Here is a 27867-nt window from a genome sequence, read left to right on the forward strand (position 1 = left end):
TATCTTTCTTTCCAGGGAAAGATAGCTGAGAATACCAGCAAGATTCTCTTTAAGGGAAGAAAATACTACTTTTATAAATTCATCCATAAATTCAGGGACATGGGACTTCAAGGAACTTCCAGGGACTTGAGGCAAGGCTTAAAGTATTTAGGATATATATCCGCCATTCAAAGCTGCTATGTGTACTGCCATATCATTGTAGCATTACTTTTTTTGGTAATGTTAAAAAAAAACATTAGTTTTTAAAATTTTCAATATATTAAAAAAGATTTTTTTTCAAACTTTAAGCTTCTTATTTTGTATCGTGGTAGTTTCAGGTGAACAGCTAAGGGACTCAGCCATACATACGCATGTGGAGTTTGGGGGAGGATGAATAAAATTTATTTTTATATATTTATTTGGCTGTGCCGGGTTTCAGTTGCAATACTCAGGATCTTTTTCATTGCAGCCTATGGGATCTAGTTCCCTGACCAGGGATCGAACTCAGGCCCCCTGCATTGGGAGCACAGAGTCTCGGCCACTGGACCACCAGGGAAGTCACCTGCAGTATTATCTGTAATGGCTAAGACAAGGAAGCAACCAGAGTGTCCATCTATAGATGAGTGGGTAAAGAGAATGTGGTATAAGTATACAATGGAATATTATTCAGCCAAAAAAAAGAGAAAGAAATCTTACCCCTTGTAACAACATAGATGGAACTTGAGGAAATTTTACCAAGTGGAATAAGTCAGACAAAGAAAGACAGATACTGTCTGATATTACTTACATGTTGAATATTTTTTTATTGAACTATAATTGAGTTACAATATTGTGTTTGTTTCAAGTATACAGTAAAGTGATTCAGTTTTATATATATTTATATATATATTCTTTGTTCAGATTCTTTTCATTATAGGTTATTATAAGATATTGAATATAGTTCCCTGTGTTATACAGTAAAATCCTTGCTGTTTATTTATTGTGTGTGTGTGTGTGTATATATATATATATATATATATATATATATATATATATATAGTAGTATGAATCTGTTAATCCCATACTCCTGATTTATCCCCCGCTTCCATGTTGAATCTTAAAAACAAAACCAAACAAAAACCCAAGCTCATAGATACAGAGAAGACTCTGGTGGTTGCCAGAGTTGGAGGTTGGGAGAAACGGTTGAAAGTTGTCAAAAGATACAAACTGTCAGTTATAAAATGAGCAAGTTCTGGGGATGTCATATACAGTATGGTAACTATAGTTAATAATATTGTAGTTATATTTGAAAGTTGCTAAAAGAGATCTTAAAAGTTCTCATCAAAGAAAAAAATTTTTGTAACTATGTAAGTTGATTGGCTGTTAGCTAGACTTTATGGTGACCATTTCACAATGCATAAAAATATCATTATGTTGTACACCTGAAACTAATATAATTCTATATGCCAGTTATACCTCGATTTAAAAAAAAAAAAAAGTGTGTATGAAGGGGAGAAAATGCTGTAAACATCCAAAGATCTTTTTGCTGTATTTATTGGTCTAATTTATTTACTTATTGTTGGGAAGTAGTAAGAGAAATCTAGCCCTTGCCTTTGATTTTTTTAATCCTCTACTTTATGCTGAAAAAAATATATGCAGTTACATGGCCATTTCTTTCTCCACCTGGAACTCCCCTGAGGCAATTAAGACTCTGTGAACTGTTCTAATTCTTACTAGGAGACCATCTAATCCCTAAGGTAATTTAGAAGCATTATTCTGTTTATTGATATTCATAATTATACACATTCAGTAGTGATTAAGAGGCTGCAGTTGAATAATCAAAAGCTGACAGTCTTCTTGTCATTACATGAAAAGATAGTCCCACATTTCAGCCGTTGAGCAAATCGGATGCATAAAAACGCACAATATGATAATGCTCTTATCACTGAAGTTTGAGCCTCATCCTTTCCACAGCTGAGACTCCTCCTTGAATCAAAGTATCAGATCTTACTTTCTTTCTTGATGTATGTTTGATTTAAATTTTAGCTGCCACTGAGTACCATCCTTCAGATGGTTTTCTTGAGAGCTAGAAGCATTGTTTGTTTATGGAGCAAACATTCATTAAGTTCTACTGGAGATACTGCTACCTGCTGTTTGCACAGTTAATTTTCTGTGTATGTTTGGGCAGCTAAGAAGCAGCAGTGGGTCTGGAAAGGTACCATCTCACCTCGCATTCTCAACGTCCCTATTTTTCAACATTTAACAATGTTGGATATAAAGATCTTAATTAAGAAGTATCCCAGCCGTGAGTTTGAGGAATTCATCATAAACCATCAAACATTTGTTTGGAAAAAGTTATACTTGAAATTCCACTTTTTTTTTTTCCTCCTGGTGCCTACAATTTTTAAATACCATTGATTTGGAAGCCTGGATCTTAAGGACTAGAGACATGTATACGATACAGGACATAGAGTAGGAATCAGCAGATTTTTTTAATAAAGGGCCAGATAGTAAATATTTTAGTTTTGTGGACCATTCAGCCTCCTTGGCAGAGAAGGCAATGGCACCCCACTCCAGTACTTTTTCCTGGAAAATCCCATGGACGGAGGAGCCTGGTAGGCTACAGTCCATAGGGTTGTGAAGAGTTGGACACGACTGAGCGACTTCACTTTCACTTTGCACTTTTATTCGTTGGAGAAGGAAATGGCAACCCACTCCAGTGTTCTTGCCTGGGGAATCCCAGGGACAGAGGAGCCTGGTGCGCTGCCGTCTATGGGGTTGCACAGAGTCAGACACGACTGAAGCGACTTAGCAGCAGCAGCAGCCTCCTTGGCAACTACTTAAGTCTGTCATAGCAGGAAAGTAGTCACAGATAGACATACATGATAATCATGGCTGTAGTCCAATAAATGTTAATGGACACAGACATTGGAATTTCATACAATTTTCTCACGACTTTAAAAAAAAAATTCTTTTGTTGCCTCAAAAGCAGTCAGCTGTCTGGATTTGACCCACGAGCCCTAGTTTGCTATTCTCTGACTCATAACTGTTTCTTTTTTTAGAATTTCATTGACCGCTGACTGAGCTTCTATGACTGGCTTCATTATGATCTTGCTTTCTCTTTAAGTACCCACTGATTTTCCTCTAACACATCAGGATAATGGCAAAAAGCAGGTATTTTAACATGCAAACAGCTATAAAAAGAGCCATACAGTGACATGAATCATTTTTGAGACTCTAGGAAAGCCAAGCCTATTTGTCCTCACTGGTTTCTCATCAGTATATTCTGGAAGCATCACTAGGTGATATATAGTCTTCATGCAGTTTGCAGAGTCGAAATGGAACTAGAGGTTTTTCGATTTGTACATATGCCCATACATCTTAATCTGCTTAGACTCTCAGGATAGGATCTTTCCCCACTACCTTAGGGAAGAATCCTCTGCTGTTAAACTATTTTATTCTGTCGCATACCTTTTTTAAAAGATGGCTATAAGATAAATATTCCCCAACTTTTCCGTTGACTCTAGATCCCTGGGTCTGAGCTTTTGGTTAACATTTTTTTTAACATAGGCATGAAAGGAATATACATGCAGCCCATTGGGAGTGGACATGTGGTCTCTCACTGATGGAGCAAATGTCTCAGACTGTTGTTATTCAAGACGGTTTTCGGTGTCTGGCCCCGGGAGATGGCCCTCCGCTACGGGAGGGCGGGAGGTGACCGGGAGCTGCCCAGCTAAACCAACAGAAGTGCGGGCCGGATTTCTGGCCTAAACCCAGACGTTTGAGCGCCTCATAGCTCCTCGGGGACCTGACAGGCAATTGTATTATGAAAGCTGACATGCTGAATGGGCCGCTTTTACAGATATTCTTTACCTGTCTCTTTGTGTTAAAGTGGGAGAAAGCCAAGTAGCAGAGGAGAGAGTCGAGGAAGGCGGCAGGGAGCTGGCAGGTGGAATAAAATATCGGGCGGGTTTCATGCACGGAGCTCGATGTAGACTGTGTAACAAGAAAGGGTTGCACAGAACAAATCTCTTTTGTTCCCCGTCATCTTTAAATGAGTGTCAAAGTAGGCAGGGGGGCTTTGACCGTTAACCGCACAATTTAGCCGGCCTGTTGTGTCCTGCGGGCCCCACCTCCTCGGAGTTTCTCAGATTAGAAAAGAAGACTCCAGCCCCTTATAAATGGGCCATCTCTTGTTCTTTGTGTCCAGACTGCCCAGTGTGAAATCCACAGTGACGTTAAATGTTTTCTAATGAATAATTACTGAAAGGAAATGGAGGACTATATGTGTAATGGATTGTAGCGCATTAAAATGTTTTATTTTGGGCACAAAAATGTTGTCCTTCACAAGCACCACGATTGTTGCAAAAGGGCCTTTGTGCAGGACCTGTTTCAATGGATTATCTGCCAGCGTTTCCATCCCAAATGGGAATCAAAGGCCGCCTTTGGCAAACTAATGTTTTTCAAGATGGCAGCCATGAAACACATTTAGTATTTAAAGTTGTGGGGTTTAAAGGAATGTTTGAACTCCAGAGATTTTCTCACTTACTTTCCCCCTTTTGATTTGGGAAAGGGTAGAGGCTCTCCCCACCCCCACGCCCTCATCCTGCTCCAGCAGCAGCCGGACGGTCCGCCTTTACCAGACTCTCAGAGTGTGTTTCATACAGACAAGCAGGAGGTCCCAGGCATGGGTGGTTGCCGCTTTCTCTGGACTAAACATCATTTTATTTTTTCCTGGGTGTGTGTGGGGATGATTATGAGACTGAAGAGTATCTCAGATGGCACCTTGTGGTGAACTTACTGAGAATTTCCCAGTGGGTTTTTACTGGGGAAACTGTTGGGATCTGAGTGGCTATTCAGTGTCGAAGCATTGAGATCCTTAGGTCTGTGTACCAGCTCTAATCGGTTTATGACAAAACTAACAGGAGTTTCTGTGCTGCCTGAATTGGTGTGGAGATGTCAACTTCAGAGTTTCAATACTGCTTTGTTGCCAGTGAGACAACTGCCATAGCCAGGGTCTTCTCTCTCCCTGGAATTTTCCTAATACGAATGTTAGGAAGCCGAAGGCAAAGATAGCTGTGAATGTCTGATGCTCATAGGTAAAATGTTTCTGGAAGGTGGAACGTTCCAAACTCTTGGGTCATCTACCTTCATGGAGTGGAGGGTGACTGTGTTTGTCTCCTGGAAAAAGTTTCTTTGATCCTCATGGATGTAGCCAGAAACATCCACGGTCTTGACTTTTTTCCGTGAGATTAATCGTATGAAAGTATTGTACTAAAGGAAAAGAAAAAACAGGTAAGCATTTCTCATCTGTGAATTAAAGATGTCGACAGAAGTGGGTCTTGCTTGCAAGACTCTGCCTGAAATCCTCGTTGGTTTTTAAGCTTTAGGTGTGAGAAGCAGCCACAGGATTCTATGTTAGAGGAGAAATAGATGCAAGAATCAATACTTTTAAAAGCTGCAACAGAATGTTGATCTTCCTTCTGACATGTGAACATAACTTCCATCCTCCCAGTCTTTCTCTTTTGGTTTATCCTGTTTACCTGCTATCTCCACAAGTCTACCTAATTTTCACTGAAGCAAGGCTTTCAGTGACTCAGCTTCCTCAGCTCCGATTTTATAGCGAATAAGTGAAAAATAAACGTGGACTTCCTCATAGGCACTGCTGCCCTACATTCTTTATCTTGAAAGGAAACAATTAAGATATGATGTTTTCAAAAGGTTTTTGATTGTGGGCTGTAACCCACACACTGAAAAATATATAAATAAAAGTGCGCGCATGCACGCTCAGTCAGTGAGTCAGGTCTGACTCTTTGCGACCCCATGGACTGTAGCCCACCAGGCTCCTCTGTCCATGGGATTCTCCAGGCAAGAATACTGGAGTGGGTTGCCATTTCCTCCTCTGGGGGATCTTCCTGAGCCAGAAATTGAACCCACATCTCTTGCATCTCCCGCATTGGCAGGTGGGTTCTTTACCACTACACCCACTGCTGCTGCTGCTGCTGCTGCTAAGTCGCTTCAGTCGTGTCCGACTCTGTGCGACCCCATAAACGGCAGCCCACCAGGCTCCGCCGTCCCTGGGATTCTCCAGGCAGGAACACTGGAGTGGGTTGCCATTTCCTTCTCCAATGCATGAAAGTGAAAAGTGAAAGTGAAGTCGCTCAGTCGTGTCCGACTCTTCGCAACCCCATGGACTGCAGCCTACCAGGCTCCTCCATCCATGGGATTTTCCAGGCAAGATTATTGGAGTGGGTTGCCATTGCCTTCTCCGAAATAACTGTGCAGTTTGATGAATTATTATAAAGCTCACACCCATACAACCACCATCTTCGTTACCCTAGAAGCCCCTCATGTGCCTCTTTCATTCAACTCCATACTCACCAAAGTGTGAAAGTGAAAGCGTTAGTCACTAAGTCAGGTTTGACTCTCTGTGACCCTATGGACTGTAGCCCGCCAGGCTCCTCTGTCCATGGGATTCTCCAGGCAAGAATACTGGAGTGGGGTTGCCATTTTCTTCTCCAGGGGATCTTCTCGACCCAGGGATCGAACCCACCTCTCTTGCGTCTCCTGCATTGGCAGGCGAATTCTTTACTGCTTCACCACCTGGGAAGACCCTGGATTTTCATAACTTAAAAAAAAAATCATTTGCTCTGCAAATAAAAATTACACTTTTCAAAAGAAATCAGACTAGTTTCACAAAATGGAAGCATCTAAATGATTTTAACTGGTGCAGAGATGGCATAGTTATGTGTCCACGCAAATTGGAGAAAAGAACTAGCAAACCTGATACATCACTCTTCAGATCCTACTACTGAGAACAAGCCAAAAGGCCTTGTTGTGCATCTCGAAAAATGCGGGACTTGGACATGGCAAACGTCACAGCTGAGACGTGGAGTGACCAGATTCACTCATGATTGTCTTTTGCATGGAGCCGACTGCTTCCGGTTTAAGTTTGGAAAGAGAAAACAGACCCAAAGGCCTTTACTCTTCAGCCACCAAAGGCTTTGTAATCCTGTCAGCAAAAAAATGAGAGCTTTTACCCACAAGCTACAAGTCACCAAGCAACTGTTGGGGAACCTCCAGGCGTGGCCTCGTTATTTAGTTGATGGAGGGACGGGACCTAGTGACCGTGAGATTTATTGAAAGGGCCTTTCCCTGCGTCCAACCTTGATGTTGTTGTTCAGTCACCCAGTCCTGTCTGACTCTGCAACCGGATGGACTGCAGCACAGCAGGTTTCCCTGCCCTTCACCATTTCCCAGAGCTTGCTCAAAAACCTTACGGTTTACAATTTGAGCTCCAGTTTGAGTCAAAAGATCATCCTTTTTCTTCTAGATTTATTAAAATTCTATCCATTATGTTATTGTTACCGAACCTGGGTAATGCACAGAGAAGCCAAACAAACCAAAATCTTGGGAGTTCAGAGCAGAGAACGGTTTATTGCAGGGGCATACAAGAAGACAGGTGGCTCATGCCCCCCAAACCCCAAAGTCCTTGAAGGGTTTCAACAAAGCACTTTTAAAGACAAGGTAAGGGAGTGGCGTGGTTAGTTGTTGCAAATTTCTCAGTGTAGAAATCCTTTGTTTTTTGCAACTGTCCACGTAAGCCAGGTCTTTCAGTTCACTTCTTTTCACCAAAACTTCTTAAACCTGTGCCCATCAACCTTAGACACAACAAGTGAACCCAAAGCAAAGGGATCAATAGTGAGTTTTTAGCCCAAGTATAATCTATCCAAGATAGGGGAAGGTTTGGAGAAGTTTGGGGGTCCCCTTCTGTACCTATCAAGTCTAACTGCATAGGGATCTTTGAAACAGCCCTAGAACTGACTGTGAGACTATTGTAGCTAGTGGTTTTATTTTGTGGTTGAAGTAGGATGAGCAAATCTGTTCACGGTCCCAATCTCATTGCCACAGAATCAGAAGTTCCAATGCAGGACAAATCTGTGGTTCTCACTCAGATGCAGATAAACCTGTTCTAACCTGTTACATATGAAAGACATGAGGCGCCATGGTGGAGCATTGAAGCAAACACAGAGACGTGCTTACCTTTGCTGCAAGAGCTAAATTGAGTCAAGATAGAAAAGTGAGTTTGGAGTGACAGGTGTGTGTTGAATCCCAGCTGGGTCCCTTCCTGGCTGTAAACTTAGTTCTCACTATTATTGGGTTGGCCAAAAGATTTGTTTGGGTTTTTCCATAAGATGTTACATAAAAACCCCCGAAGACCTTTCTGGCCAACCCAATATTTCTACATCCATTGTTATTTTATCATCTACTACTTCTAGAGGAAGGACTACTATTTATTCACTGCTACCTCATATCCTTACAAAAAATCTGTTAAAGAAATATTATGACCTCACATTACATGGTAGCAATCTGTTCAGGAGAATCAGCACCTCTGTAGAATTCCATTGTGTTGCATGTATCATGATTTAATTTACCTGTTTCCTTATTGATGAATATCTGGGTTTTATCTTTGTGAGATCATATGTAATAGAATAAATATCTATAAGTGAAATTATTACATAAAAGAATGTGTAAATTTTTATGTATTTTTAAAATTTTTAAAATATATTATCAAATTACATTTCATAGATGTTCTACAATATATGTGTCCTCTCACCTGTAATAGATGCAAGTAATTCTTTGCCACAATGTCATGAAGACTGTGTTCTCAAACGTCACCTGTCAGATTGCCAACAATGAGAAATGATATTTTAGTGGTATTTCAACGTATGTTAACAGCATTTCTCTTTGGAGTGAAGTTGAGTATCTTTCTCTAATGTTTAAAAGACAAATTTTCATATTATTTTCTGTGAATTGTTTATATCCCTTTCCCACTTCTGATGTGATGCACGTTGGGAGGTGTTGAACTTTTTCTTATTGATTTATGGAAGCTCTTTATATATCAAGGAAATGAGTCATTTGTCTGAGATGTGAATTGCACTTTTTTTTTCCCCAAAATGTTTTTATCTTTTGACTCTGCTCATGATGCTCTTCCTAGCCTGAAATTTTTCTTTGTAGTTGAATTGATCAGTGTTTTCTTCTCTGGCTTCTGAATTTTGTATCATACTTGAAAAGGCATTCCTCCCTTCACCTGTATTTTCTTCTAATATTTTATAATTTTCTTTTTTGATGTTTCAATCTTTGATCCTTTTGGAATTTGTTTTGGTTTCGGTTGTTTTTGATAAATGTAATTATCAAGACAGTTGAACTTTATCAAGTGCCATTTAAGAATCTATGAGATGTGTAGTTTTCCACTCTTGATCAACTAATATGATAAGTCTATTATTAATAGATTTTCTAATATGCCTTCCTGGAATAAATCCCACTTGGTAACATTTTACTATCCCTTTATTGTTATATTGAATTCTGTTTGCTGCTGCTGCTGCTGCTGCTAAGTCGCTTCAGTCGTGTCCGACTCTGTGCGACCCCACAGACAGTAGCCCACCAGGCTCCCCCGTCCCTGGGATTCTCTAGGCAAGAATACTGGAGTGGGTTGCCAGTTCCTTCTCCAATGCATGAAAGTGAAAAGTGAAAGTGAAGTTGCTCAGTCGTGTCCGACTCCTAGCGACCCCATGGACTGCAGCCTACCAGGCTCCTCCATCCATGGGATTTTCCAGGCAAGAGGACTGGAGTGGGTTGCCATTCCCTTCTCCGGAATTCTGTTTACTAATCACTTATTGAGGAATTTGGTATTGCTATACCTATACCTAAATGAGGTTGGCCTAGTTTTTTTAGTATTTTTATTGCAAAATAACATACATGAAGAAGAGCATATATGTATACTCTAAAGAATAATAACTCTATGTTTTTACCCAGTGTTAGATAAGTACAATCCTTTGTTTTCCTGGTAGTTGGATCACTTGTGAATGTATCCTCAAGCGGCATATTGCTTAATTTTGCTTGTTTGGGACCTTGTTTAAAATAGAAACTACATACATATGTGTATATTCTTATGTGATTTGCTTTTCTTTGAACAATGCTGTTTATTTGAAATCAAGCCACGTTGGTGAGCCTAATTGTCCTTCATTCACTCTTACAACTGTACACAACATAATAGTTAAATTAAATATCTTTGAATCTCCTTTTCCAGGATCTGACATGTATTTCTATTTCTTGAAATCTTGTTTTGTGTCCTTGTGGAATGTGTAAAAAAGAGCATGGATGGCTTAGATTTGAATATAAATGGTTTAGATTTGAATCTCTGTCAGCTCTACTATCCTTGTGGCAAGTTACTTCACCTCTCTTAGCCTCAGCTCTCACATCTGAAAAATGGGAGTAAAATATCTATTACCTTATAGGGTTGTTGAAAGGCTTCAAATGAATCCATATATGAAAAGTCCTTAAGGCAGTGCATGGTGCTCTGTAAAGCTCTGAATAACTGTCTGATGTGATTATAGCATTATGTGGTAGTGATAGCCATGTATTTTATTATCGTTAGAACCTGAGGTTTTTCCCTGTTTTGATGCTTTCCCTGGTGGCTCAGATGAAAAAGAATCCACCTGCAATTTGAAAGACCTGGGTTCGATCCCTGGGTTGGGAAGACCCCGTGGAGAAGAAAATGGCAACCCACTCCAGTATTCTTGCCTGGAGAATCCCCATGGACAGAGGAGCCTGGTGGACTGCAGCCCATGGGGTCACGAAGAGTCAGACACAACTGAGCTGCTAACACTTCCCTTCCCTTCCCTTTATGATTGATATTCTTTGTATAAATTATGAAGTAACTTTTCCCTATCCCATGGTGATGAAGATAACGTTTACATTTGTTTCTAAAACTTTGTAGTTTTGCCTTTCACATTTAGATCTTGATTTTGTGACAGTTTTGAAATCTAATTCACATACCATTCAGGAAATTCACCCTCTGAAGTACACAACTCAAGTTTGTTAGTATATTCAGAGTTGTGCAACCATCACCAAAATCAATTTTAAAACACTGTCATCACATTAAAAAGAGCCCTTAATGGGGCTTCCCTAGCAGTCCAGTGGTTAAGACTCCATACTTTCACTACAGAGGGCATGGGTTTGATCCTAGTCCAGGAACCAAGATCCCACATGCCGAGCAGCCAAAAATAAATAAATAAAATACATATTTAAAAAAAAGAAACCTTTTATCCTATAGCAGTTACTTCTCATTTTCTCTCAACACCCCACCACCACCCTTGGTAACCACTAATTACCTTTCCATCACTATAGATTTGCCTATTCTGGACATTTCATATAAATGGAATCATATATGTGATCTGTTGTGACTGGCTTCTTCCACTTAGCATAGTGTTTTCAAAGTTGATCCATATATGTATCAGTACTTCATTCCTTTTTTTTTTTTAGATATTGTTTTTAAAAATATTTATTTATTTTTGGCTGTGTCATGTCTTAGTTGTGACACGCAGGATCTTGCATTGAGTTGTGCGGACTTTGTAGCCCCATGGCATGTGAGTTCTTGATTCCCCGACCAAGATGGGCTCTTAATTCCCTGACCAGGGATCAAGCATGCATCTCCTGCACCGGAAGGCAGATTCTCCACCACTGGACCCCCAGGCAAGTCCCACTTCATTCCTTTTAATTGCCAACTAATATTTCATTGTATAGGTATGCTACATTTTGTTTATTCATTCATCAGTTGATGGACATTTGAGTTGTTTCCACTTTGGGACCATTATGAATAATGCTGCTGTGGACATGTCTATACGAGTTTTTGTGTAGACACATGTTCCCATTTCTCTTGGCTATATACCTAAGAGGAGAACTGCTGGGTCATATTGGAAGTCTATATTTAACCTTTTGAGGAACTGCTAGGCTGTCTCCCAAAGTGACTGCACCATTTTATATTTCATCAACAATATCCGAAGATTCCAATTTTTCTGTTTCCTCACCAACACTTGCTATTGTCTGACATTTTGATTGTAGCCATCCTAGTGGGTATGAAGTGATGGCTTATTGTGATTTTGATTTGCATCTTTCTGTTTCAAGTCTTTTAGATGTAGATTCTCTTGCAGTGTTCTTCAACAAATGATGAAAAAACTAGATAGTTTGTCTCATAGAGTTTCCTAGTTTGAATTTAGGTGACTATTGATGGAAGTGCTTTTTTTATTAAAGTGTTTCTCATTCTTTGTTTTCCTTTGAACTGGAAATTAGATTCCAGACCTGTGCAGCATAAACACTAGTCACTAGCCACCTGTGGCTATTTAAATCTAAGTTAATTGAAAAAAGTTCAAACCTGTGTTGTTCAAGGGTCAACTGTATAGTATGTACATACAATGGAGTACTTTGCAACCCTGGAAAGGAATGAGGAATGTCATTATAAACAGCTCTGAAGGGATCTCCCGGATAGATTTCCCAGTGAAAAGACTGGTGGAAAAATAGCATTTTGAGTTTGCAAGCATAGCCTAAGAAAGGAGGAAAGCAAATCTTCGTGTGTATTTGCTTCTATTTAAGAAAAGAAACAATTTTTAGTATTCTAAAGCTTTTGAAATGATTGTTTACAGCAGGAAGAAGGTAATAGGGTAGAAGGGACAAGTATGATAGATCTTTGAAAATGCCTTATTTTGTTTTTGGCATCATTAGGTATATTTTACATAATGGTAAAATATAATTTCAAAATCAGTCTCCTCAAATAAGGAATAAAACTATAAAACTGAACCAAAATATGTCTATCTCACTGCTGGTATATATAGTCACATGGAAATCAACTATTTAAAGGGAGCTTAAAGCATAGTAATGTGCCTATACAAACCCAGGGAAGTACTCTGAAGACAAATAATTTTTTAGATTATTTATTTGTTTATTTATTTTTGGCTGCTCTGGGTCTTTGGTGCTTTGCGTGGGCTTTCTCCAGTTGCAGCAAGTGGGAGCCACTCTTCATTGTGGTGCACAGGCTTCTCATTGCAGTGGCTTCTCTTTTCACAGAGCACGGGCTCTAGCCGCACAGGCTTCAGTAGTTTTGATGCATGGGCTTAGTTGCTCCCTGGCTGTAGAATCTTCAGACCAGGGATCAAACCTGTGTCCCCTGCATTGGCAGGCAGTATCTTATCCACTGTGCCACCAGGGATGTCCTGAAGACAAATAACTTTTGGACTTCCCTAGCTCTCCAAGACTCTGCACTTCCAATGCAGGAAGTGAGGGTTTGATCCTTGATCAGGGGACTAAGATCCCACATGCCGTAACACAACCAACAAAACAAACAACAAAAAATAGAGAAGTACCTCTTTAAAAAATATTTCAAATGCTCTTCAGTAATCATGTTGATGATCGTGTTAGTATTACTGTATTGAGACTGTTATGTGACTTGTGGAATAAAGCCAGTGAATAATTATATCACTGAATTGGAATTTTAGATAGGAGAAAGGGGAAGAGATAAAAGTAAAGAAAGTTTAAGTACAAATTCCTTAGTTGTGTATTTAAATTGATAGGATTAGAATAAACTCATGTATTTTATTAAAAAAAAAACAAACTTTCTTGGTGTCTCTAATGAAATGCTTTAGAAACAGTGAGCACCCCAGCGACAGTGAGCACCCCAGTAACAGTGAGCACCCCTAGTGTCTGACTGTGGTATCTACCACCTCCCCATCGAAAGAAATCGGAGTTCCTTGGGCAGATTCAAGGTCCAGGTTGAGAATATATAAAATAAACCTGAAAGCAGCTTGGCATTTTGATAAGCAAGGAAAGCTATCAAAGACTGTTAAGGTCATGTCAAAAGGACTCAAGAGCCCACTTAAAAGGTTCCCCCACTCTCCAAAAGTTGGATAATTTTAGCATGTGAAGTGAAAGTTGCTCAGTTGTGTCCGACTCTTTGCGACCCCATGGACTATACAGTCCATGGAATTCTCCAGGCCAGAATACTGGAGTGGGTAGCTTTTCCCTTCTCCAGGGGATCTTCCTAACCCAGGAATTGAACCCAGGTCTCCCACATTGCTGGTGCATTCTTTACCAACTGAGCTATCAGGGAAGTCAATTTTAGTATCCTGTAAGAATAAATAATTGCCATGAAATTAAATATGTCAAATACAGTTAAACCTGCAATCTCATAATATTAAAAACTCATGGTCCCTTTTGAAAAATGCTATGGAACCAACTTGTTCTGAAAACAGGCAAAGCAAGCATTTATCCTACCTTTTTTCTCCCCATACTGAACCTTGGGGCAACCAAATAGTTAATAAAGTTTCTCTTTATAGAAAGATTCCAGCTAATAAATAAAGAAGTGAAAGAGTTGGAATATTACCATTTTTTGCAGTCTCTTAAGAAAATCTGGATTTAGGCATCTGTGTTAGAGCACTGACATCTTAAAACATCAGCCAGACCTTATGTACTTCTGTTGGAAGTACACTGTACTGCCTATAAAATCTTTTTGCCTGAATGACTCAGTTCTGCATCTGATAAGTCTTCTAGATCAAACTAGCAGTTTTCAGAAAATGGATGAGAGAAACATGTCACATGACTCTGTAAGAATGCAGTCCACAAAATCCAGAATGTGGGGGATTCTACAGGGCAAATTATCCATAAAATTCTATGTTGAAAACTTTTCTTGAAGAATTGGAAGGGTTTGGCAACACAAGCTGGACATCCTTGCCTGGTGTCAGCCAGCTCACTGCAAGCAGTGGCTGCACGTAGATGGCCGTTCACTCGCTAGTCTGCATGAGTCCCTGCCACCTGCAGCTTGACTCGGTTCCAGTACCTGCCCTTTAGGTAGCAGAGTTTGTGATCCCTGCTCTTTGTGTTTGCCTAGTAGTATCTCCTAGTTTTATCACCCAAAGATGGAATTCTTTCTTAGGTATAGCAAAGATCTCTTACTCTTTAATTTCCCTCTTGTCTGGTTGTTTATGGTATTAATGTTTTCTTAATGATAAAGTCTCTTTGGTCAAGATGAAACCCTTCAATTTCTTCATTACCCTTTCTCCTGCTCCAATATTCATCTCTCTGACCATTCTTGTCAATATCATTGGGACCCTCTAGCTTGTCCATGTCCTTCTAAAGATATTTTGAAATAAACTAGATTAAAAAAATCCAGATTTTAGTACTGAAATACTGCAACAAACGGAACTCCAGGCTGACATGGTTGCACTGTGCTTTGGCCATTGCGAGTTAAAAATCATTGTCACCTTCTTTAATCTATGGGGTTTTATCAAATCTCGTTGGGCCACACAAGGCCCTGGGGCTCACTGCTGGACTCACTCCGGTAAGCATATTGCCACTCCCCTCTCCAGGACTGGAATAAGAAAGAAGCTTTGTTAATCTCTGCAACCCTCCACATGCAGAGATCAGACTGCAGTAATACTCATGGGTGCAGCTCTAGAGGTTACTTCAGACTCTAATAAAGAATGAAGAGTGTGTGTGCTCAGTCATGTCCAACTGTTTGTGGCCCCATGGACTGTAGCCCATCAGGCTCCTCTGTCCACGAGATTCTCCAGGCAAGAATACTGGAGTGGGTTGCCATTTCCTCCTTCAGGGGATCTTCAGACTCCAGCCCACTCCATTTCATATGGGGCTTGCTGACTACTCACCAGCAGATTTCTGTTTTGCTTTGTTATGCTCTTTTTTCTAACAATCTAATCATTGATAGTCATGAGGACGGAAGCAAGAACTCACAGAGCTGATACTGTCTCTGGCGCTGTTCCAAGAGCTTTCCATGGTCCTGTTCAAACCAATAATCCTATGAAGTAGCTACACTTATGATTCCGTTTTACAGACATGAGACAGGGACTTGGAAAGCATAAGCCTTTCCCAAGATTATACTGCCCGGGGGCAACAGAGATGAGATTTGAACCTGGACAGACTCATGGTCCAAAGTCTTTGCATCTTTCATCACCATGCTATACTTATAAAATATAAGTCTCTTATAAGACAGAAGGGGACGGCAGAGGATGAGATGGTTGGATGGCATCACCGACTCGATGGACATGAGTTTGAGCAAGCTCCGGGAGTTGGTGATGGACAGGGAAGCCCGGTGTGCTAGAGTCCATGGGATCGCCAGAGTTGAACACGACAGAGCGACTAAACTGAACTGATTCGTCTCTTAATCTGAGCAACTGAACTCAACTGATAAGTCTTAATCATCTTCGTTTTGCTCAAACTGAAACCTTGAATTTCTTTGTTATCCTTCCTCCTTCTATACTTATCACTATGCCTCTGTTATAAAAGTTTTTTTAGGTGGGAATATTTGTAATCGACTAGAATGCACGTGTGCTCAGTCTCTTAACCGTGTCTGACCCTCTGTGGCCCCACTAGGCTTCTGGGTCCGTGGGATTTCCCAGGCAAGAATACTGGAGCAGGTTACCATTCCCTACTCCAGAGGATCCTCCTGAAATAATTTGATCTAAATGCATCATTTTTATCCTTTGATAGCTCATGATTGCTCCTTCTAGCTTCATTTGGCTAGTGTAGGGAGACACCTGGTGGTGATCTGGTTTTTTAAAACTTCTTATTATGGAGAATTTCACGTATACCCCCTGGCGTGCTGCAGTCCATGGGGTCACAGAGAGTCAGGGACAGGACTGGACAACAACAATGTAAACAGAAGAGAATAATAAATCCCTTCTATACCCATCACCCGGCTTCAACAATTATGAGCATTCTGCCATTCTGTTATCATCTTCACCTCCATCCACTCTGGATCCTCCACTCCCCAATTGATTATTTTTTTGGTTCTTTTCAAAACAGAATTTACATGTATCAAAACGCACACCACTGTAGCCATTTATCTTGACGAATAGATACACCCATGTAACTCATAGCTGTACCAAGTTAGAGAATGTTTCTATCACTCCAGAAATGTCCTCGGCCAGGCAGTCCCCCATAACCAGGCAACAGTTGCTGTGATTTTCAGTGTAGATTAGTTTTGCTTGTCCTGGAATGTCATATAAATGGAAGCATACAGCATGCGGTCTTTTGTGTCTGAGCTCTTTCGCTCGGGATAATGTCTGTGTCATTGTGTACACCTGTCATTTCTCTTTCACTGCTGTACCCATTCTATTGTATAGATGTTCCACTTCCGTTCTCTGGTTGATGGGAGCTTGGATTGTTTCCAGTTTGGGGCCATCATGAATAAACTTGATGTAAACCTTCATGTTCCAGTCTTTTTGTGGACCTATGTCTACATTCCTCTTGTGTAAATACTTCGGAACGGAATTGCTGCATCAACGGGTAGAGGCTTGGTTAACTTCATTAGAAACTGCCAGACCTTTCCCCGGTGATTCGACCAGTTGATCTTCCTGCCAGCAATGTATGAAAATTCTATCATTTTACATCCTCGAGAATATTCAATGTTGTCTTTTTCATTTGAACTTTTCTGGTGGCACCTCATTGTGATTCTAAGGGTACATTTCTCTGATGACTAATGATGTTGAGGACTTTTCTATGTGCTTATTGACCATCTGTCTATCTTCATTTGTGAAGCATCCATTCAAGTCTTTTGCCCAGTTTCTGTTAGGTCTGAGTTTTGTTTTTTTTTCTCTCTTAACTGAGCTGAGTATTTTATTCTAGATACAAGTTCTTTGCAGGTATGTAATTCATGAACATTTTTTCTGCCAGCCTGTGGCTGGCTGATTTATTTCTTAACAAATGTGTCTTCTGATGAGAAGGTTTATGTTTGATGAAGTCTAAAGGGCATGATAATAGCACGTCATAGGGTCGGAATGAGGATCAATAGAAATAGTACATGTTAAACGGTTAGTGTCATGCTGAAGCAGTGAATGCTGAGTCCCTGGCAGCTGCTGCTGGTGCTATAGTTACTGCTTTTACTATCATTACTTGTATCCCTAACCAGATCATAAATGCTTAATGAAGCAAACATAATGTAATCTCTGCTCTCAGCTATCTCCAGGATCTGGGATCTTGCTATTTCCATACTAGACATGATAAAAATGATATGATAAGTGAGTTGCTGAGGAAGGTTGTGTTTTCCATAGAAAGAAGAAGTAAGACGCAAGCACATCCGTCTGCACATGGAAGGCACGCTGACTGCACGTGACAAGGTCGGGGTGCAGGATTTTGTGCTGCTGGACGCATACACCAGTGAATCTGCTTTTCTGGACAACCTCCGCAAGCGTTTCAGCGAGAACCTCATCTATGTAGCGTAACTCATTTCTCAGCTGTTTTTCCTAGAATGGTGGTTCCCTTCCGGTCTTTGGCCTTTTTAAAAACAATTTTTTTTAATTTATTTAATTTGTTTAGCTGCACTGGATATTAGTTACGGCATGTAGGATCTAGTTCCCTGACCGGGGACCAGACCTGGGCCCCCTGCACGGGGAGGGCAGAGTCGTAGCCACTGGAGCAGCAGGGAAGTCCCCCGGTCTCTAGTCTGGATGGTTGTGAACAGTGTCACTCTAGGTTAACCGTCGGAGGGGGCATGTCCAGGGACCAGTCAGGTGCACTGTGATCCTTTGTATTAAGACCTTTCTGGCTGCCAGTGCTGGAGACCCGACTAAAATCAGCCTAAGCTGCGAGAGAGAATCTGTCAACCTATGTAACTTCAGGGTCCAGAAGTAGATCTCTAGGGCCTAGGATGATGTCTTGAGGACTCTTTCCCATCCCTCTGCTTTCTTTTGCATCAGTTTCCTTCTGCAGCAGCCTCTCTGCACGGTGGCAACGTGGCTGCCAGCAGAATCAGGCCTTTCTTAACACACTAAGTGGAGCAGTCTTGTTCACTTGGTTGTTAGTCTGTCCACCCATGCCAGCTAGGTTCCATGACAGCGGAGACATCTGCCCACGCACACACACAACCTGACTTATTTACCATGTTGTATCCCCAGTACTGAAGGGGCACATGGGGATCGTAGCACATGATGGCCTTTTGCCAGAGGCATTTGCACCCTGGAATTCCTCACTAGTGCTTTGGTCTGTTCCTCTAGACATACATTGGGACCCTCCTTGTGTCTGTGAACCCATACCAGGAGCTGGGAATCTATACTCTGAGCCAGATGGAACTTTATCAAGGGGTCAGCTTCTTCGAACTGCCACCACATGTGTAAGTAGCACCCATGGAGTCAGCAATAGGAGTATTTTTCTCTTTCTGCCTCTCTTTTTCTCCCCTCTCTCCCTTCACCTCATATGTCCACCTATTACCCACCCACCTACCCATCCATCCACCTATCCATCATCCACCCCATTCATCCATCCATCTACCTATCCATCCATCCATCCACTAGCCTATGCATCCACCCATTCACCCACACACCCATCCATTCACCCACACACCCATCCACCCATCCACCCATCCGTCATCCACCCCATTCATCCATCCATCTACCTATCTACCCACCCCCACCCCCCCATCCATCCATCCACTCACCCATCCATCCATTCATATATCCATCCATCTGAATTCTTGATGCATGCTCACTAGGTTCTGTACCTCACTTAAATTACTCCCTTCTTCTGAAATAAATCTTTCAACACAATAGAAAACATCAGCAGATCATTATCAAGTCTCATTTTAATTGTGATGAAAAGTAGAATCTTTGTGTGACTGCTGTAGCTAGAGTTACCTTCTCTGGGAAGTGGATTGCTATAGTGCCACCTACTGGTGCTTGAGTATCATGGCAGCTGAGAAGGGTGCCCGTGACTAGGAACTTACCCGGACTGGCGATCGGTAAGAAAAGCAATATTCTGCCTGGTCTGTATGTGACTCTCTGGTTTGCTGAATTTCCCTCTTCTCCTTCTTGGTTGACTTTTGGGCTATTATTTAGCGTCTTGCTTCCTTTTTCTTAGTGATTCACCTATTCCACTCCCAAGGCATGTATAAATCTTTCTGCCTCACCACCACCAGTGATTACAGAAATACTCAGCTTTCAAACGGCCACATCCTAAGAGTATACCCCGAGAAACCTTCATGCTTCAGTTTCTGACCTTGTAGATAAAGCCTCTATGATAGTATCCTAAGTTTCTGTTTTTAAAACAGAAGTTTTAAATATTTTTTTTGTTTCCTATCTCTATACATTTAGTATTTTAGGTTTTGAAGGGAAAAAATGAGCTCTTATATCTTTTGTATTATTTAATATTTAGACAGGATATTATTTCCACCTACATTTAATAGAACATCTCTTGGGGATGTAATTTAGTATATAAATGCATAAAATATTTACATACATACATAAAAAATTTAGTACATAAATTTCTTATAAGAAATATTGGTTGATTTTTTAATTGATAAATTCTGAAAAATTTTTTTATTCCTGCCCCAAGTCTTCACTTTAACTTTTCTACTATTAGAGTTTTGGGGCTTCCTTGGTGGCTCAGATGGTAAAGAATCTGCCTGCAATGTAGGAGACCCAGATTCCATCCCTGGGTTGGGAAGATCCCCTGGAGAAGGGAATGGCGACCCACTCCAGTATTCTTGCCTGGAGAATCCCATGGACAGAGGAACCTGGCAGGCTACAGTCCATGGGGTTGCAAAGAGTCAGACACGACTGAGTGACTAATACACATTAGTGGTTTGCTATCTAGTGGGTAATGGCGAAGGTTTGCTAGCTCTCCGAGCTACGAGCCTGGTACTACAATCTGGATGTGGCTCCCGAGAGGCCAGGTAGTTTGTCCTTCTGCTCTGGTGGGCATCAGAGCCAAGGGAAGTTGTGTTATAGTCACTTCTACTCCTTCTTTAAAAAGAAAAAATTTGTTTCCCTGCACTGGTCTTTATTGCAGCAACATGGGATCTTTAGTTGAGGCCTGTGAACGGTTAGTTGTGGCGTGTGGGATCTAGTTCCCTGGCCAGGGTTCAAACCCGGGCCCCCTGCACTGGGAACTCACAGTCTTAGGCACTGGACCACCAGGAAAGGCCCTACTCCTTCCGTTTCTATCTCACTCCTTCTCCAGCTATGCCATAGCTGACAATGCTTACCGCATGATGTGCTCTGAGCTAAATAACCACTTCATCCTCATTTCTGGAGAGAGCGGGGCAGGGAAAACAGAGGCCTCTAAGAAGATCCTGCAGTATTTTGCAGTGACCTGCCCGATGACCGAGTCACTGCAGATAGCCCGTGACAGACTGCTGTTCTCCAACCCAGTGCTGGAGGTAAGTGATCTTTAAGGACCTAGAAAGGGGAGTTCCAGGGAAGTCACTAAGTAAGAAGACCCTCTGCTTGGGTGGGTCGGTCAAAATGGGCAGGTCTGGGAGTTAAGAAGAGAACAGATCACATGGGTAGTACAACTGGTCCCTTACATATGGACAAATTGCATTCTGATAGAGGGTTCGTAAGTCCAATTTGTTTATAAGTCCAACCAACAAAGTTAGCCTAGGTACCCAACTAACACAATCAGCTATACGGTATGGTACTGTAATAGGCTTATAATGCTTTTCACACAAAAAGAATACATTAATAAACATTTTTAGTCTTATAGTACAGTACGTTGAAAAGGACAGTATTATGGTACAGCAGCTGGCATCCAGGGGCTGGCATCGAGTGAACAGGCAGGAAGAGTTACTGACTGGAGCGGGGAGAGGGGGTGGGACATGGTAGAGGTGAAGGATCATCAGCAACAGGAGATGGAGGGCAGGCTCCACGTGACACGTGAACTAACTTACGTGACTGAACATGCAAACGCATATTTGCATCTTTGAAAACTCACACCTCGAAGGTTCTGGGGACTTACTATACTATTAATATATAGTTAATTGTGTTAGTTGGGAACGTAGGTTAAATTCATTTGGCTTACAAACATGCTTTCAGAACAGAACTTGTTTATATGTAGGGAACTTACTGTACTGTGGTGAAGGGTGTGACCTTGAAGTCCAGCAGGCATGGAGACTAATCTCAGGACGATCATATATCAGCAAGCTTCTGCATATCATTCATATCCTGGAGCCAGTTCCCCATCTGGAAAGTGGGTCTACTCATAGTACCTGCTTCTTAGGTTTTGAGGATTAAATGATATGAATGCATAAAAAACAAGACGAATGCAAAAAAAAAAAAATGTGATTCTCTCGTAGCTCAGTCAGTAAAGAATCTGCCTGCAGTGCAGGAGACCCAGGTTCGATCCCTGGGTCGGGAAGATCCAGTGGAGAAGGAAATGGCAACCCACTCCAGTATTCTAGCCTGGAGAATCCCATGGACAGAGGAGCCTGGCAGGCTACAGTCAGTGGGGTCGCCAAGAGTCGGTCACGACTTAGTGACTAAACCACCATGCATAAAAAGCACACAGCAGAATTAGTAAGCACTAAAATAATACTCTATTATTCATTAATATTTTTATTAATTAAAATCATCTTGATTATTATTTTTACTACTGCAATTCTCTGACTTGTTGGATGATTCTGAATATGTTATTTTCTCCTGTGTTTTTGTTGCTCTTTGCGTAAAAGGCATTTATGGTTGAAGGGATTTTCCCAGTAGACCTTTGGGCTGAACAATTTACATCTATACTATAGGAAGATGTCTGCTGATGAGGGCCAGTGCCTTCTAGAGCCAGGGCCTAGGGTCCTATCTAGCTCTCCTTGCATGCATGCTAAGTCGCTACAGTCGTGTCCAACTCTGTGACCCACCAATCTCCTCTGTCCATGGGATTCTCCAGGCAAGAATACTGGAGTGGGTTGCCATGCCCTCCACCAAAGGATCTTCCAGACTCAGGCACCAAAACTGCGTCTCCTGTGACTCCTGCATTACAGGCAGATTCTTTACCACTGAGCCACCAGGGAAGCCCCAACCTCTCCTTAGGCCATTTCTAATCTATTCCTAGAATGGATTCTAGAGAGAAGATATTTTTCCTTTCTTTTCTCTGGGTCCAACCCCAATATTTGGCATCAACTGCTCTGTAAATAGTGATTTCTTCTTAGCAGATAAAGTGTGGCTTCCATTCCTGGCTCCCCCTTCTCTCCTCCGATGAGCTTGTCATTCAGGGTCAGGAATTGTATGAACAGGAGAGCTTCAATGTCAGCGAATGACAGATGGGTTCAGTGTCCCCTCCCTTTGTATTCCAAGGCTTTCGGAAATGCCAAAACACTCCGGAATGACAACTCCAGCAGATTTGGGAAATACATGGACATACAGTTCGACTTTAAGGTACACTGACGTTCCTATTACTGCTTCCTGGGGACCCCTTAACTTGAGAGCAACAGAAAGTCAACTCAAGGCACCTTAAGAGAGGAAGGGTTTTCTTCTTGGCTCAAATAGTTGAATATAGTTAGCAATAGTTTTAGGAAATGCCAATAAAGACCATGATGACATATCATATTAGTATGTGGGCAAAAATGAAGAAGTCTGGTGATACCAGGTGTTGGCAAAGATGTGGATCATGAGGAATTCCAACACACAGCTGGTGGAAGGGGTGTATGTTGGTCAAATCCATTTGGAAAACAGTGTATCATCTTGGGGTGCTGAAATCACATAATCTAAGGTGGAGCCATTTCCACTCCTGGAAATATTCCTGCAGATGTGTAAGCATGGCCTCAACAGCACTGCTCATGAAGGTAAAGGGACTGGAAAGAACCAACATATCTGGCCAGGACTGAATGCCCGTCAACAGGAGAAGGGCCCAATTGTGGGATCCTCACACAATGAGACGTTTTATGGCAGCGAGAGCATGTGAATGCCAGCTGCATGCAACCTAGACAGGTCATGAGAATGTACTAGATGTCAGCAAGATGCCATATCTTACAAAGCTTGAAAGCGTTCCAGAGTAAACAATTTATTGCTTAGGTGTATGTGATTATATGACACGAGTTGGCAAACTTACATGGATAGGGTCAGATAGTAAATATTTTAGGCTTTGTGGACCATACAGCCTCTGTCCCAACTACTCAGCTCCACTGTTGTAGCATGAAAGTAGCCAGAGAAGATATATACATATTGTTCACAGAGTTTAAATGGGGGCTCCTGCAGGTAGGAGGGGTAGGCAAAGTTCTCAGGGACATATAATTCCAAGTGACACTTAGGCTAGTAGCTGGCTAAGCGTTGAGTATAGTGATGAGGACAGACTCATTAAGGATTTCCCAGAGGCTGGAACATGGGGTTCTGGTCACACATGCACAGAATTTGAAAAAATTTTAATAGCATACATATTTTTAAACATTTTTTAGAATCCAACACATACTAAAAAGGACACAGATCATGGCCACAGCTCAATAAATTTTTCCATTTGAATCTACCTGTGCAACTACCACTCATCTCAAGATATTAACATTCCCAGCACCTCGAAATTTCTTCTACCCATCTCTGACAAATATCTGCCCCCCGCTTCCCAAAAGTTATCGCTGTTCTGGCATCTATAATCACAGATTCATTTTGCTGGTTCTTGAGCTTCAGAAAAAATAGAATTATATAGTTGTTCTATTTCATGTTTGGCCTATCTGAATCAGCATGTCTTGTAAGACTCAACTGTGTTGCTGCATGAAGTTGTTCATTTTGTGATTGCTCGACTTTTATCACTGTTTATCTGTTCTCCTGTGATGGACATTTGGGTTGTTTCCAGTCTGAGGCTAGCTGTTGCAAGCAGTGCTCTGAAATTCTTGTACCTCTTTTAGTAGACATAAGCACTCATTTATGCTGGGTGTATACCCAGAAGTTGCACTGCTGGATTCTTACCAGAGTTCCAATTTCTCCGCGCTCTTGCCAACATTTGGTATTGTCAGCCCTTTAAATCTTAAGCATTCTGGTGGCATATAGTGGTTTCTCACTATAGTTTAAATTTGTACCTCCCTCAGTTTTAATGAAGTTTTGCTCATTGGTCCCTTAAAGACCCTCTTGTATATTAAAGTCTTTTGCTCATTTTTAATTGGGTGATTTTTTTCTTATTTATTGGCAAGTGTTCAATGTATGTCATGGAATACAGATCCTTCATTGAATATTTTATTTAAAACAATAATTAAGATAATAATAATTAATATTGGCATAAGAATATATTGACATTAAGAGGCTGATGGCCCAGAACAGAGGCTAGAAGCACCCCAGCTCTCCTTACCTGTATGGTCACCAGACTTATGACCAAAGCACCATTGAGATTCAGTATCGATAGAATTGTCTTTCCAATAAATGGTGGTCAACTGGAAATCCATATGGATAAAGAGAACTTTGGCCTCTGTTTCACTCCATATACAAAAATTAAATCACGATGTATCATAGTCCTAAACATGGATGGTAAAACAATTGATTCTAAATGAAAACAGAAAATATCTTCATCACCTTGGTGGGTTAGGAATGGAACCCAGAAAACGTGAATCTTAGAAGATGGATACATCAGGTTGATTAAGACTCACAATTTCAGTTCATCAGGAGACATAGTAAGAGAGTGGCCTTGATTGTTGTCTTGGCTGGATTTTTTTGTTCTCTTTTGAAGGGCATTCCCGTAGGCGGGCATATCATCAGCTACCTGATAGAAAAGTCTCGAGTCGTCTATCAGAATCAGGGCGAGCGGAATTTTCACATCTTCTACCAGCTGCTAGAAGGTGGAGAAGAGGAGCTCCTTGCTTACCTGGGACTGCAGCGAGACCCCCAGCTCTATAAATACCTCTCACAGGTTATAGGGACCATAACCTGTCTCTGGTGCCCCTTTGGGTGGGGGGCGGTGTTAGTTCTGTGGGATATTCAGTAACTTGCTCATGGCCATATTACTGGATCCTGTTGCCACAGTGCCTTTGGAAACAGCTCAAGCAATTCACCAGTATTATTTTGATCAATTTCATGATCTTCTGTGACTTTGGCAAACTTGGTGACTGTGCTTTGCACTGTTTCCAAACCTCTAGGTGTTCTTTAAGGTCTGACTTAAACTAGCCCTGTCCTTGAAGTGAAGGGAGTCCATGGCGCTGGTTGTGTGGGAGAGATATTTGGGAGGTTGCAGGTTTAACATTCCAGTTCACTGGTGAATATTTTCATGGTATGACACCTTTGTTTTCGGCATGCAACAAGAAACTCTTTTAAAATGATGCATCTTCAGGTAATCGGGAAACTAGAAATACTCTATACTACAAAAGCAAAAAAAAAAAAAACCTCATCTAGAAGATTTTCCCTTTAAATTGTGACACTGGTAATCTGTTACTTATTTAAAAGACAACTTCTAGACTTAGTGGGAAAAGTCTTATCACACCTCCTGTATCATCTGTATTTCTCTAGATACAAACTTTTATTTCCTTCAGGGAAAATCTCCTTCTATCTAATCCTGCCTTGAAGTTTTTGATGCTGGTTACTAAGTGTATCAAGATTGTTTTCTTGAATTTAAACGCTGTCATTTACTGCATGTTTTAGTAGATATCTATTGAGATAAATGTCTTCAATATGTTCAGCAGAAATGATAAGAAAGCCTACTTTAAAAAACACGCACATGAAAAGATATACCACTGATATGTATCTCTGAAAGTTTTCTCAGAACAGATCTTTAAACAAAATTCCAAATTTGAAAAAAGCTGCAGTTGGCAAATCATCAGGTGCTAGACAAGTAGAATAAAATTATTTTTTTCACAGCTCAGAACATTATAGAACTAGCTTTTTAATGCTTGCAGAGAAAAATTTTGACATCTAACTGTCCTTATGAAAATGCTGTTAAGTGGCCCAATTCTGTGTCAACAGGGTCGCTGTGCCAAAGAGTCATCTGTTAACGACAAGAATGACTGGAAAACTGTTTCCAATGCCTTTTCTGTCATCGATTTTACTAAAGATGATCTTGAGGTATGAGCCCCTCGAGGGTGGAGCTCCCTGTGGCCAGGCTTGGGGTTGAGGAAACCATCCTGGTTTCTTGGTGATGACACAGAGTTGCCAGAGTCAGCAAATAAAGATACAGGATACCTAGGTACATTGAATTTCAGATAAACACTGGCTAGGTTTTTAGTAGAAGTATGTCCCAACATTGACAGGCTTCATGCTAAAAAAGATTAGACATTGCTTACTAACACACCATTGTAAAGCATCTTTACTCCAATAAAATTTTTGTTTTTAACTAAAAAGAATTAAACATTAGACATCGCTTATTTGAAATTCAAACATTAGCTGGGCATTCTGCATTTTACCCAGCAGCCCCATATTTTCCCAGTATTGGGTGCCAGCAGGGAGTCGTCTTTCTTCTTCCTCTCAAACCCAGTCTCAAATATTTAATCCTCTAGAGTGCTAGGAATATCATTTATTTATGCTTTTCTATTGGAACAAGTTGGGCCAAATTGTAGGATTTATAAGCGTTTTGTTTTTACATTTTTTGGGTCTCTTTTGGGAGGTGAGGGGGATTGTGAAACTACTGACTTTTCAAGGACCAGAATACAATTTGTAAAAAATTTATGTGTGTATGTGTGTGTCTGGGGCCGTGGCATTTGAACACTGGATGGCTTATTGGCAGGGGACAAAGGGAGATACCAGAATAGTGGTGTTCCACGCTGGACATAGTGAGGGAGCATCCTGCCCTCCACTGAAGTTCCTTCCCTCTTCCCTTAATATCAGAAGTGGATAAGAGCCCACAGGGCCAGTTTCTGGGGAAGGATCTGTGATCTCCAGTCTGGAATTAGGGGTGGGAGGCGGGTGCGGTTCTCCCCCGGGTACCACCTCTGATGACGTTTATCAATCAGGCAGCCGCCGTCTTCTCTCCTTGCCCTCCTCACCACTTCCCACATTCCTAGAATCTCTTTGGAATTATTGCCAGCGTCCTGCACCTGGGGAACATTTGTTTTGAAGAGAACCAGCAAGGCTGTGCCTCTGTACCGGACACTCACGAGATCAAATGGATCGCCAAGGTGATGGTCCACTTTGGGAGAGTGGGGGTAGGCGGGCAGGAGAGACCCCAGACCCTATCAGAGATGGAGGGGAGGGGGAGGGGAGCAAGACAGCTGGGTACCCACGTCCCAGATGGCTACCACCTTGTTTTCCCACTTGACACTGGTTAGAAGGTGGGCAAGGGAGTGAGTAAAAGCCAGTCGGTTGAAAGACTAAACATGGACTGTGCTTTGCACAGATACGGTCTGTGTTGCCCCAGAACACGATTAGCAGGTGGGAAAGGTGAACCTGAGCCTGGAGA

General features: G+C 41.4%; 1 protein-coding gene across 1 annotated transcript in view; it reads left to right on the forward strand.

Moving 5' to 3' along the window:
• The window catches only part of MYO1H (myosin IH), a 116641-nt gene that overhangs the window by 63581 nt on the left and 25193 nt on the right, over positions 1-27867 (forward strand). The window contains exons 3-9 of the mRNA XM_081546034.1: positions 17856-18017; positions 18798-18913; positions 20758-20956; positions 22860-22940; positions 25213-25392; positions 26439-26537; positions 27473-27586. Coding sequence (XP_081402160.1) covers positions 17892-18017; positions 18798-18913; positions 20758-20956; positions 22860-22940; positions 25213-25392; positions 26439-26537; positions 27473-27586 — 915 coding nt within the window. The 5' untranslated portion in view covers positions 17856-17891. The remainder of the gene's footprint in view (positions 1-17855; positions 18018-18797; positions 18914-20757; positions 20957-22859; positions 22941-25212; positions 25393-26438; positions 26538-27472; positions 27587-27867) is intronic.

This window comes from Giraffa tippelskirchi, chromosome 11 (genome assembly GCF_054371585.1).
Source record: "Giraffa tippelskirchi isolate mGirTip1 chromosome 11, T2T-mGirTip1v1.2.pri, whole genome shotgun sequence".
NCBI classification, from domain to species: Eukaryota; Metazoa; Chordata; class Mammalia; order Artiodactyla; family Giraffidae; genus Giraffa; species Giraffa tippelskirchi.